At 42.0% G+C, this 14,239-nt stretch overlaps 1 protein-coding gene across 1 annotated transcript; it reads left to right on the top strand.

The window, feature by feature from the left end:
• The first annotated feature begins 206 nt into the window (after positions 1 to 206).
• LOC147033902 (oxaloacetate tautomerase FAHD2A, mitochondrial-like) lies at positions 207 to 13,189 on the top strand. The gene is made up of 6 exons (XM_085872566.1): positions 207 to 473; positions 5,662 to 5,721; positions 8,554 to 8,716; positions 11,105 to 11,213; positions 11,952 to 12,039; positions 12,983 to 13,189. Exons 1-6 carry the CDS (start codon positions 348 to 350, stop codon positions 13,043 to 13,045), a joined length of 609 nt encoding a protein of 202 aa, XP_085728692.1. The 5' UTR covers positions 207 to 347; the 3' UTR covers positions 13,046 to 13,189.
• Positions 13,190 to 14,239: the final 1,050 nt, after the last annotated feature.

The following is a 14,239-nucleotide window of genomic DNA, read 5'->3' as shown; positions in this document are numbered from 1 at the left end:
GGTCGACATAGGCCAAAGGTCAACAACTAAGGTGGTATTTCTAAAATCCTCAATTTTTCATCCGATTGACTTGAAATTTGAACAGGATTTGCATATTTGGTCATTGAATTCAACCACCAATTATTAGTAAAGTTGGATTTGTTTTATGGATTTCCCAGGTATCTTGTTATGCTTGCCATGTTTCGTGTTTATTTTTTCCTCTGGCTCTGCCAACAGGCATAGAATGGTGATTGTGCTTGCATGTCACACTGCACAGGGCCCTCAAAAATGGTGCCCCAGTGCTTCCACGGTCCAGTACTCGTATCCTTGCTCCCGTGGTCGGACCAGACAAGGTGATCTGCGTGGGAATGAACTACCGTGACCACTGCCTCGAGCAGCATGTGAAGGTGCCAAAAGAACCAATCATTTTCAGCAAGTTCTCCAGCTGCATCGTGGGTCCTTACGATGATATACTTTACCCCGATGAGACCAACGTAAGTCTGTCGTGGACCAAATTGCTGTTGGTAGTTCAATTTTTTGGATCAGAAAAAACTGATTTGTTTTCGTACTATTGCGTTGACCGTCACGCCGAGTGTTTTTGACCCCAGCAAATGACCAAATGATCTTTGAATTTACACTGTGTTAATTTATCAATTCGTCATCCCCCAAGGATTGTTGAAATAAAGCTGAGACTGGCGTTTTCTCACATGGAAGGCAGAAAGTTGGAAGAAGTTTTTTTTTTTTTAAACAAATACTACTTGATTGTAAAATTAATATGGGGAACAAGGAAGGACAGGACACGATAATTAATACACGGAACAAATGTGGTGATCTACATACACAGATAGGGAAGAAACAGAACATGCAAACTTATATATACAAGAATGGAACTAAACCCAACTCAGGCGCCAAATTACCAGGCTCATCCGAGGAACAAAGAGGAAAATGGGTGAGGACTAGTGCTGTTGGGTTTCTTTTTATTTTTATTTTAACATACACCAATTAATGCGAGCAGAAGGCAAAGCGGTTTGTCATACATCCGAGGGATGGTGCATTTGGTGATGCAAAGCCTCGTTTGTGAAACACCATTCAGACAGATGATCGTCAGGTCAGGAATCAAACCCATTCGAAAGCCTAGAAATGCGCTGTCTCCACTAATTTGTCGGACCAAATGCATTAAATTCTAATTGAGGTGAATCCTCTTAGAGACTGCTTTGGACCTTTTTATTTATTTTTTTTCTTTCAATAATATCCTACAATATAAAATGAAGCGATCTGCTCTTTGTATGTATGTGTACATCTGAAAATTACAGAAAAAAATACACAGCTGGGCCAATCTCCACTCAAAGTTTGTTTACCCGTTCGTGTTTAAGATACCCAAGGGTCAGATCGTGACCACCATAAAAAATCCCCCCGCAAGGGTGTGGTTCCCTCTGTAAGCGGGTCACCATAGCGGGATGGAGGGGGTGATTGTGACCATTAAAACTAACAGAAAAGATGAATGTACAGGCCACAGACTGCTGCGATCGTTTTCCGAAAATAATTAACCTGGGTTACTTTTATGAAGCAAAAACATGCCTACTGTTTGTGCATATGCAGTAAACCCTTAAATATCGCGGGATTGAATGTCTCGGTTTTGACCAATCGCGGCAACTTCCTCATGTACCAATTTAGTTGTTGTAGGGCTAAATTACGACCAATTGTGGATTTTGAGTAGAGTTATGATGGTTATCTCGCACCACGAGCCTTTTGTTTGTTTTTCCTGCACCGTTAGTCATGGTGCTGAAGTGTAAAACGATGGACAAAAGTGATTTTAATTCTATTAGCCCCCGTTGGACTTGGTTAAAGCATTAAATGGCTGGGGGGGGGGCTTTTAGATTGGGTCTCGTCCTCCCGCAGTTATATATCAGAAATGTATGGACTGATTTTGTTCAAACTTGGCACAAGGACAATACATGATGGTGTGCATCTGCACATCATTTTGTATCACGATTCGATCCAAGATGGCCGACTGGCGGCCATTTTAGCTGCAAAAACCCGATGTTGAACACGTTCTCGACTATTTCTCGGATAGGCATTTACCGGTCTTGTTCAAACTTGGTACACAGATAAAGAATGATGGCCGACATATACATGTTATTTTTTTTTCTGAGATCAGATCCAAGATGGCTGACTGGTGGACCGATGGAGATTTTAGTTGTGAACAAGGAGAGAAAGGCATAAAATGTCATAAGCTCCCCCCCCCCGTGGTTTTCGTAATTTTGCTGCATGGAGTTAAAGTGGTCTGATTTGAATGGTCACGTGACATGGCCCTTTAACTCCTTCAGCAAAATTATTAAAACCACGGTGGGGGGGGGGGGGCTTATGTCATTTTATGTCTTTATTTTTTTTCTCCTTGCTTCATTTATTCATTGGTTTACGGAGCCGCAGTACAATTTATAAAAGAAATACATTGACAGATTACAAAGGGAAACTATTTAAATGATTAATAGGGGAGGAATGGTGAGTGCTTTGGACACATTACGGAAGGGAGGGGCCACGTTTAATCTGCCTTTGTTTGTTTATTCTGCTTCAGCGCAGCGGGATACTTCATCATAAATCCAATATATATTTATTTTACATGTTTGTTTTTGGATGCCGCCCACCTTCCTTTCAATTTTCTCAAAGCCCAGAAACCTAACCCCCCCTTTTCCCATAGGCCCTTGGTTTTAACTATTGTGGATTTGAATATCGTGGCATTTTCCAGGAACGTAACCCCCACAATATTTAAGGGTTTACTGTGTAATAAACTGTGGATATCTAGCTCAGATAATTCCAGTTGCACTGAGTCATGGGCTGACACCAGAGGCCTGATGCTTGAGGCCTATGCACCTTCATAAAATGCTGGACGTATGTTTGTTTGTTTTTGTTTTTCTCAGGTTACAATTGTGGGTGGAGTTGTGCCAGATATCCAACCAATGGGGTGAATGCAGTCAGTCCACACATACATGCAAACATCCTTACCATAATTCATGGATCGGTGTTTGTGGGTTTGGTTGTTTGTTGCGCTACTCCTCTTACAATTCTGGGCCAATTACATCCAAACTTGCTGCAGAGGATCAGCATGACCCCAATTAATGTATAAGGTTTTTTAAAATTATTATGATTTTTTGAAATCTTTGCCGTTGGTCTTTGAGGGGTAAGTGGGGTGGTTGGGTGGAGGGGAGGGGGAATGCAAATTCTCTATGTAAATGTGTATCGTGTAGCGCCACCTCCAGGTGGGGGAGGGTATTACAAGTCTCCACCATTTACAGTGCAGGATTCTTGTCCCCATGTTTCCCAGTGAAGTGAGGCGTTTTGAATTATAAGCAGGAGGTATGTTTTTTACTTCATGCACGTAACCCGGGTTATTTATTTATTTATTTATTTTGCCCATACACCGCCCAAATAAAGGTAAGCATTGCATGCTTGGAACAGCATTCCCTGTCGGGTAAGTACCCTGCCCGTCATCCAAAAATGAACTGGTTTATACATATATATATATATATATATATATATATATGTATGTATATGTATATATGTATGTATATGTATATATATATATATATATATATATATATATACATATATATATATATATATATATATATATATATATACATATATATATATATATATATATATATATATATATAATAGGGGGTAAAAAATATAAAAGTATGAATATTCATGCCCCCTGGGTGTGCCTTTGTTCCATTTGACAGTAGAAACATACACACCAAATATGAAGCAGATTAGAGGATGTTTAGGGGTTCCTCAAGTTGGCACAATATTGTTGAAATTTGCCAAACTGTAACTGACAACTTGCCGTCGAATATGCACAACGCAGTACACTTCACAATTAATATGGTTGTTTGATATTTTCAAAAACCACAGCAGTCATATAGGATGAAAGAATAGTTTTTCCAAGGAGACCGAGATGAGCTTTTTGACATTGTAGTGCAAAATGCCCTCTCCATAATGGACATAATTGTGCCAACTTGAGGAACCCCTAAATATCATGGAATTTTGTTCATTTTTGACCTATAAGTTCTTATTGGGTATTGGAACAAAGGCAAAATGAGGGAGCAGCAAAAATCAAACTTTCATTTTTTTGGAACACCCTAACACATATATATATATATATATATATATATATATATATATATATATATATATATATATATATATATATATATATATATATATATATATATATATATATATATATATATATATATAAGCCTGGTGTTGGCGCAGTGGTTAGGGCAGCGGCTTGGGATCCAAAAGGTCGTGAGTTCAAGCCCCGTTGGGCCACTGAATGAATACACCAGGGGGTTGACTCATTCTGTCATCCTTCCGAGGTCGGCAAAATGAGTACCAGTATATTGGGCCGGTGTATACCCTGGTTAAAATAGGTGTACCATATCCCTGTGTCGTAAGAGGTGACCAGGGTTGCATCAGGAAGGGCATCCGGCGTAAAACATGTGCCAAATCACTATGCGGATCATACGGATGATCCGCTGTGGCGACCCCGAATGGGAGCAGCCGAAAGCAGAAGAAGAAGAAATATATATATATATATATATATATATATATATATATATATATATATATATATATATATATATATATATATATATATACATATATATAGTTGATAATGAAATTATCTGTATTTGTTTGTCTGATAATCATACAGAGTGGGCCAAAAAAACAACAATTTCAAAATATATGAATTAATACACCATACATTCTGCAAACTCTTAAACTTTTCTCTCTTTTCAGGTTACGACATATGACATTTAAATAATTGTCAAATTAGTGATTGATGTGTCATGTAATCTTGTAATTGTGTCAATAAACTGCTTCCCCCCCCCCCCCTCATTTTGAGGCCTCTGCTGATGAAGTCGCCAGAGGCATTGTTTTTTTGGGTTGTCCATTCGTCTGTCCATCTGTGATAAGTTTTCTTTACCAAGATAACTTAAGAACAGATGAAGGGTTCTAAGTAAACTTGGAGCAAGTATGTATTAAGATGTAAAGATAAACTGATTAGATCATGAGGTCAAAGGTCAAAAGTCCCGGAATGTAAAAATTCTGTTACCGCGCTAACTTGTGAACCTGTGATGGGATTTTTACCAAACTTGGTATAACTTTATATTATGATGCAAAGATGGAGTGATTAGATTTCAGCATCAACAGTTCAATGGTCAGAGGTCCTGTCAGATAAAAAATGTCATCATTGAGAACAGCTGAAGGGATTTAAATCTATCTTGGTGCAAGTATGTATAGTCGAAGAGTGCCGTTCTAGTTCGGCTAGTCTTCCAGAAATCGTAATTGTCTCTTTTTTTGGCCCACCCTCGTAGAATCGAAAACGATTAGGCCAATCTGGGGAGACGACTTGCAATTTTGGTTGGACATGTGGAATAGTGCAACTGGTTTCATCATTGGTCCCTGCCTAAGAGACATTGGCACCACAATTTGCTCCCGGAGAGAGCGAGTCTCACCAATCATCAAATCCGACTTGTTTTTACACGAGTCGACTGTTCTGGTTCTGTGTGATGTTCATCGAGATATTGTTGTTCATTGTAGTTAGCGAAGTTGATGTGCTTGTAAATGACGGTTTTGTTTTGGTTATTTCATGCAGTATTTGTGGCATTTCAGGAACTTGATTGGGAAGTCGAGTTGGCTTTTGTCATCGGAAAAAAAGGCAAGCACATACAGGTATGAGAAACATTCATTTTGGAACATATCTTACCCTTGTGGGATTTAGAATTGGTACTTGGAGTTGCCTCTCTGTTTAGGCCTGACTACAATCTTGGTTAAAGTCCTTAACATTAATACTATTCTCAGAAAGTGGTAAATAAGATTTAAAGGTCTCCCCAGCTCCACCTCGATGCATTTTTACCTCTGTAACTGAAAGTGAAGGAAGTTATGTTTTCACCCCTGAGCCATTCCACCTCATATCACCGGAGGCCTCCCAGTTGACCCCCTCAGATTTACTTTAAACTTTCATAAAAGAGTTCCCAGGTATCAAAATGAAGCTGCGTAAAATTTTAGGTCCATAGATGCGGTCAACTCCGAGATATTGAGGCTTGAAAATGTGGTTGTGGCCCTATTTTTATGGTCGTTGTGAGCATCACAAAATGAACGGCTACTTTTAAAATCCCACAACTTTTTAAATATTAATGTTAGAGCCTTGAAATTTTAAGAGATTATTCTTCTATAACTGCTCTGTAAGAAACAAACATAAAACTGAGTTTACCTCTATTCATTTTTATGACCTGATCAGTTGAAATCCAGAAAAAAATGTTGGTTTTGTATGAAGACCCAACTTTGAGACCCCATATATTTTTATTGACCAATCCCAGAAGCTTGAAATTTTTTTTCAGGTAATAACTGTATGGTCGTAGTATTCAAATGCATGTTTACTTTTTTAACCAGTCATATATAATACAGTTGTCGAGTTTAAAAGTAGCCGTTCATTTTGTGATGCTCGCAACGACCATAAAAATAGGGCCACAACCACATTTTCAACCCTCAATATCTCGGAATTGACCGCCTCTATGGACCTAAAATTTTACACAGCTTCATTTTGATACCTGGGAACTATTTCATGAAAGATTAAAGTAAATCTGAGGGGGTCAACTGGGAACATTTTCTTAAATTTGGTGATTTCAAATGGAATGACTCCCCTGTCTGTTTGTGTACAGGATATCTCAAAAAGTTGTGGACGGATTCGGATGAAATTTGGTGGACTTGTGTGTGTGTGTGTGTGTGTGTGTGTGTGTGTGTGTGTGTGTGTGTGTGTGTGTGTGTGTGTGTGTGACGAGGACGAACTGATTCGATTTTGATGAAGATCCAGATGCGGATCCAGATACTAAATTTTTAAAGTGATTCTTCACCATTGAGAGATAGGGCCAAAAACGATTATATAGCACGATTTCTCAAAAAGTTGTTGATGGATTCGGACGAAACTTGGTGGACACATTGGGTGGTGTAACAAGGACAAAGTGATTGGATTTTGGTGAAGATCCAAATCCGGATCTGGATACGATAATTATTTAATTTTTTTAGAGTGATTGATTCTTTACCATTGAGAGACGGGGCCAAAAACGATATATAGCATGATATCTCAAAAATGTATTGGGTCCGATATGTTCTCGTGGATCAGGCATTGCATGGCGGAGGTATGCGCTCCACCAAGTGCCCTTCTATTTACCAATGTTTTACCAACAATCCATGGCTTGTTCTGGAATTCTATGACTGAAAGTTTGAGTTAAAAAGAACAAGCAAACTTGTTTCCATGAGGATGAATAGCTCCAGATATGTTTGTGTTATCTCAGGTTCTGAGTTTCTCATATAATTGATAAATGTGCAAATGGTTAGTTATCTTCTCCTAGTTAAGAATTCAGGACCCTTGTTTAACTGATGTTACTGCAATTTTTTTTTTAAATAGTGTTTACAGGTCTTTTTATACAGAGTCTTAGCTCATACATGGATCAGCTAGAACGCAGAGTAGGCCAGTACAAAACAATGAAAACAACAGTGGGAAAGGTGGAACCAACAGTAGGACAGAAGGATTAAATAGCAAAAGAAAAGAGGAACGAATGAGTGGAGGTGAGCAGTGAGCCTGGATTTTGGGAGTTTCACCACAAGGGATTTACTGATGGATCGTGTGCACCCTACAGAAAAAAAAACGTGGGGGGAGGGGGGAATGGAGTACAGAGCACGGAAAGGGCAGAAGGTGTAAGATCAGAAAGGAGGCAGTAGGTTTTGGAGGCCAAGTTAAACGTGGATTGTCCAAGAAAGATCGTGGCTGATGCTGAGGCCCAAACATTTGAGGGACTGAACTTCTTGAAAAGGTTTATTGACGAAGTATGTGGGAGTTTTTTTTTTTGCCAGATGGTCTTTTTGGAGAGACAGAGTGAGAGTGTAAGATTTGTCATGCGATTCTATAAAGATCGGCAGAAATGATCGAGGCCGCTTCCTTCCTGCCTATCTGAAAGATGAGGGATGCTGCGGCAAAGGCTGGATTCATCAGCAAGGGGAGAGAGAGAGAGGATTCTCCAGATAGTCAGAAAGGTCGTTGATGAAGATTAGGAACAGGACCGGGCCACTGCCTTGGGGACACCAGCCTTGACAATGGGAGGATCCCGTTGAGGGTCACACGTTGATTACGAGATTTGAGGAAGTCTCAGCCCCGTGAGAAGTTGGACTTGGATGCCGTGAGCAGATAGTTTGGAGAGCAAGTCGGGATGCCAAACTGTACCCCCGAATGCTCGATATGTCCAGATGAACTCGAGTTCTATGAATTCTTTAGTTTCTTTATTTTTTTATTTCGACTTGCTCATGACGACATATGATATAGTGGTGACTGAGTGATGATGCAACCAGCAGACCAAATTAGTGAGGGAATTCTGATCGTCCATGCATTTGCTCGGTCAAGTGAAAAACTCAACTAAACCTCCAGGAAGTTGATTCCATCTTGCAACGCTGAGGACACCTAAAGGAGAGTTCGGAACTGCTTCTAACACGCACCTTTTCCTTTCATAGGAAGACAGAGCCATGGAGCACGTGGCAGGTTTTGCGGTTTCTCATGATGTCAGCGCACGAGACTGGCAGATGAAGCGGAACGGGCGCCAGTGGCTGCTTGGGAAGACCTTTGACTCCTTCTGTCCGCTGGGACCGGCACTTGTCACCAAAATTGGATTGTCTGGTCCGTCGCACCACTGCACATCACTTTTGCACATTAGTCATACATTGTCTTACTCTATGATGAGTAATAGTGAAGTCCCTCAACCTCCCATCCAACACTCGAAAATAATTTAACTGTTCAGTTCAGTTTTGTTTTTACACGGTGTGTTCAAAAGCTTCCTGGAATGAGGTACTTTACAAGTCCAAGAAACACTGACATGTTTCCTTGAAATTTATTCTAAAGGTAAGTACGTATTGTCACGTCGGAGGGTCCGCTAACACGGATCGTCTGAGTCGAACGGAGGTCCAAAGTCCTCTGTGAATGCCGAAACGATGATGGATTGACCACACCACTTTCAGATTTACGATCCCTTAAGGATTGCCCCAAATGCAAGCCAAAACTGCTGTCCTCACAGTTCACTCCAGGATGAAGGCAAAACTCGACTCGTATGGAGGTTTTGTTTTTGAAAGCAAACGCTTCCCAAGGTTGGTGCGAGTGAGCAGAAATGGGAATCGAGTGAACATGGATCAGTAAAGAAAGAAACAAGTCTCCAACCATTTGATTTAAACAATCAGTTTGGAAAAACAAAAAAAAACTTTCCACTATTTCAATAAAGATTTCCTTCCAACCTTTATACTAGTGTACAATATATTTTTTGTGCCTTGCTGCCTTTGGGACATCTACTGTTACTTAGAAGGGGGAGGCAGGGTGAGGGGAACGATAACTGGAACGTATTAAGATAGCATGGTACGTGTGCTTCAGTAGGTTAGGTTTGGGACATGTTGAAGATACATAGGTTATACGTAATAGTTGCACTGAGGAGGTAGTGATCGTCCCTTATGAAGCATCATAGGGTAATGACCGTCTCCTGTAAGACCTCCTGCCGAGAGGTGAGGGAACAAGTACATAAGCGCTACGTCTTGGGGAATCCCCCCACTGGGCGCTTTGTGGAGGACCACATGCCTAGCAGTATAGTACGCTGCAGTAAGGCCATGGAAAGCCCCCGAGTGGGCGAGACGATGTCGGGACATTGTCCCCGGGCGGTGGGACGGTTAATCCCAGGACCAGATGCTTTCTGGCGGTCCTTTGCTGACAAAAGCCTCATGCATAAACGCTCTTGGCCCGAGAACTCCATCGGCTGTGAACCCTCTACCCGGGACGCTGTTTATTACCCCGAGGATAATCCGGCCAACTCACCATTCATCGCTTCAGGTCGTTGTTAATTCATCTGGCCTTGCTGTATCGAAGCGGTACGGAGATGTCCGACCACCAGGATTTGCCTTCGTAAACAGAGGTTTTCTTGTCTGTTCATTTGCTCAAGTCCTTGCCTGTCCCCTTCGTTGTACAACTCCGTGTGTTCGCACCGTTCGACGGGTTTTAGTTTTATTGTATAGTAAGTGTATGACTTTCCCTCCCCTTATTCGTTGTGTGCCGGATCTGTTCCGAGTTTTGTCTCGACTCTCCATGTCATTTATTTTTTAATGAACCGTTATTTATATGAAGTGTCTTCCTGCCTTTCACGTCCCACACGTGGGAAAGACCGCCCGTTTCGGCCATATTGAACGTCCTTGGAGTGATGTTAAATTGTAACGAAGACTCCCGCTATGAGAGCATGGAGAGGGAAGGCAAACGCCGTCCACTCGCAGCGACTTGCGAGATCGTTTGGCCATTCGCGTAGATATGATTAGACCTACAGGGTGAGTACAAAGTCCCACTACCCCATCTCTACAACTTTATTAATGAAAGAATAAAGACATAAGAGCATTAAATGGAAACTATGAACACAGGAGAGTGGTTTTGTCTTCAGCCAAATTATAATTTGCACCATAAAAAGGTTTGTGTGTCGATTCAAGTCGGTATGTGCACCATCATATTCAGAGGCACAGAATAATACGTCACCAGGTTCAGTGTTGACCTTCAACGTAGCATCACTGGAGTAATCTGAGAACACATCGCGTACAGCCTCCTTCAGTTCTTCTTTTGACGTATATCGCGATACAAAAATTCACAAAAGAGGTAACAAAACCACTACAAAAATCACGACATGACAGACGATGCTGAAAGGGGGTAACGAGACTTTGTACACACCCTGGACATCAGTGGACCATCTGACGTGACAACACACATGAATGTGAGTCCATTGTCCAGCTTTTCCCAGTTATACTACACGTACTTTTCCAGAATGAACAAATGCCGATGAGTCATTTCTCCAAGCAGCTTTTGCGTTTGGTTCACACCTTCGGCGTTCCCTCGCTCAGGCCATTTTGATTACAGCAGCCATGTTGGCCACCTTCCGAAACCTGGACACTTTTCAGGTGTCTTGGTTCAAAGATTGTTTAAAGTTGGTTTGATTTCAAAAAAAAAGACAAAGATCAACTTTCTCACGTGTGTTTTGTTCACACCCTGCAGATCCTCACAAGTTGGGCATTTGCTGTCGGGTGAACGGGCAGGTTATGCAGGAGAGTAACACGGAACAAATGGTGTTCAAGACCGAATTCTTGGTCTCCTGGGTGTCCCGGTAAGGTTTTATTTGATGGACCGTTTGTTTGTGCATGGCTGAAGGTTTAATGCCTCTCTATGCCTGCTTGTCATCAGCTTGTAATGGTGCAGATGCACTGGCTCAAAAGGCAGCTTGAAATGTGTTGCATTGTGGTTTATCTTTTTAACCAAAATTTACAGGCGGGGCGAGTCATCATCTCGTGTGTGCCGTCCCTCGGACGGACGTTAAACGGAAATCCCATCTGCCGGCATTGGTCGGTCGACGTTAAAGATCCCACGGTGTCCTTCGCAAAGAGTAGGTGGGTGTTCACCGGCACCGTGGCCAAATTCCAAATTCCTGCTTTAACCAGCAGGGGGCACTGCATCAGCGGCACAGCTGCACTCCCAGCAATGATGAATAAATAAAATGGTTGATTTTTTTTTCTCTCTCTCATATATATATATATATACAGTGAATTGAATTAGACACCGAAGCTCGTTCTGGGTCAGTGTGTGGAGGGGGATTGCCCCTCTTGGTACTAAACTACTCTCTGTGCCTTATCTGTGATAACTAGTTATCATTCATCGATCTGACAGTCCTGTTTAACACTGCAAGCATGATGTTTATCAATAGCTATCTGATCTATCTCGTTTATAGTGATTGTACCTGAATTATGAACACTTGTTTCAGGTTGCAGCCTTTGCTGATTTTTAAGAATTGCTTGTGCCTGATAGATTAGATATATTTGGGTTTGATAAATCCATTTCTTGCGTCGAGGTTTGTAACTCTCTATCCTGGAGACGTATTCCTGACTGGAACCCCGCCAGGAGTCGGGGTGTTTCGGAAACCACCAGTTTTCCTGAAGGTGAGCCCCACAGTCTGCTTTCCACATGTATAAGATTTTTCGACAGTTTTATTGCATGTGATTGATCGTTGTTGCTGTAGCCTCGGCGTCACACACTTGCGAAGCTGATGGACCCAAGTTATCAGCCAACTTCGACCGGTCGCTCCCAGAGATCTTCTGAGGAAGTAGCGTTAAAAGGAATGTCTGTGTTGAGCGAATGCAGGACATGTGGAGAGTAGGTGGCCTGCGATGTGTCTGGAGTAATGGAGTGGTGTCGTAGTGTGGGCAATGTGGGTTTTCTACAAAGTGATTCCTGTGTAAATAATGCGAGGGGGAAGGGTGATGAACATTGAACACTGCAATCTGGTCGTTTAGGAGTAGTAGGAGCAATGTTGTTGGATTATGTGGGAGTAGCGGTGAGCTGTGGAATGTTTTTCTCTGCGTGTGGTTAGAAGGGAGAGGAAGAGGGAGAAGAGGTTGTAGTGGTTTTACATAAAGTTGCAGGGATGTAAACGATGTACACATACCGAGCCCACCAATCTCAATAGGTGTGTGTGTGTGTGTGTGTGTGTGTGTGTGTGTGTGTGTGTGTGTGTGTGTGTGTGTGTGTGTGTGTGTGTGTGTGTGTGTGTGTGTGTGTGTGTGCATCATCATATAAAAGGAAAACGAATTTTGTTTGCTCTTTTGAACCGGATGCTTTGTATCCAAATCCTGTAATTCGATCAACTCTCATTGAAGGAAAAAAGAAACTGCAGATCGTCTCACCTTCAGCCTCATTCCCCCGGGTGCACGGCAATGCCTCCCTGCCTGCCCTCGTGCTCCCGTTGAACTCGACCGCGTACTGCAAATCAATAATTCCGCAATAACCACTTAAAGCAACACAGTCTCCCCAGAAATTGCGAGCAAATGATTCTCAAATGAACATCATTAATTTTTCTCTTTTTTTTTTTTCCCCCTTTTTCAGAGAGGTGACACGGTGGAGTGTGAAATAGATGAGATTGGGAAGATCACGAACAAAGTTGTTTGAAATCGCTTGACGACGACATCGAAAGCCTCCAGGTTAAAAGTGGTGTGACATTCGTGCACAGAATCATGACGTGTACATTATGTTACCTTGAACGATTGTACATTTTTATCATAATAAATGAGCTATATATGTATATGAACACTCCCACTTTGTCTCGACACTGAATTACCACCCACTTGGATGGTCACAATATCTGCTTTAACGCGTTTAGCATGTGTGTATAGCTGATGAAGTCATTGATTGAGAAATGTCTCATGAGTGATGACCGTCCATGGCGGTAGGTACTACTCCCTCAAATGTCCGGCTTAATAACACTTTTGAGGATATAAATTTGGATGATGTGCAGCCGGAAGCGCATAGCTATGTGTGTATCATGGCGTGAAGCTTAGTACGCCACACTCATCCAAATGGAAGGAGGATATTTGACGATTCCCCCAGGGATATCCAATTTTTTTTGTTTTTCCGAATCCAGTGACGCACGGGTTAGCGCAGTACAGAACATTTACGCACAACTTAACAATCCTCTTGAAGAAGTAGATATGCACAACAAAATATGCATTTATTTATTTAAAAGGACACGGGCATAAGATACAAATGGACAGATCTGGCAGGATGAAGACAGATGATGAATATACTATAAAAGTAAACATAAACTTTCAGAACAAGAAAACTAACCTCGCCATGAGCCCACGTTGGCAACACGTTGATGTACACAAAAGCGGGTGAGGCTTTGCAAATATTTTGGTCACTTTGAGGGAACAAAATGGAGAGAGTGCAGGGATAGGTTCCAGCAAAGAAAGCGATCCAGAACCAAGAGAGAATATCATCCGAGGAGGCACTGACATCCACTGCTTCCCTCTCGACTCTGCCCTCTCCTCCTTCGTGATCCGGAGTGACTGCTGAGGCAGCATTTCTCTGCCGGTGGCCCAGAGGACGCCACGCAGCTCCAGCCAATAGCGACACTGTGTCTTGCCAACGATTGTGTGGCCGATGGAAAGCTGCATCACTACCCTGTCGGGGAAGCACACCCAAAGTCCTGCCTCAGGTGATGCCATTGATGACACCAGCGGTGACTTCATTACCTCAAGTACACATATCCGCCAGAAGGAGAGAGAGAGAGAAGGAAGTGACATAATGCACAACAAGCTGGTATAATGACTCACTCAGGGGTCCCCTCACTCGACCTCACACATT

This window comes from Eptatretus burgeri, chromosome 1, assembly GCF_056783735.1.
Source record: "Eptatretus burgeri isolate ZD-2024b chromosome 1, Ebu_testis_v1, whole genome shotgun sequence".
Taxonomy (NCBI): domain Eukaryota; kingdom Metazoa; phylum Chordata; class Myxini; order Myxiniformes; family Myxinidae; genus Eptatretus; species Eptatretus burgeri.
Note: the sequence above shows the minus strand (reverse complement) of the source record. Positions and strands in the feature narration are given on the sequence as shown.

Coding starts and splice junctions, on each gene's coding strand:
- LOC147033902 (XM_085872566.1), top strand. CDS start 348: ATGAACTACCGTGACCACTGCCTCGAGCAGCATGTGAAGGTGCCAAAA. Junction 474..5,661: donor TTTACCCCGATGAGACCAAC/GTAAGTCTGTCG, acceptor GTGGCATTTCAG/GAACTTGATTGGGAAGTCGA. Junction 5,722..8,553: donor AAAAAGGCAAGCACATACAG/GTATGAGAAACA, acceptor TTCCTTTCATAG/GAAGACAGAGCCATGGAGCA.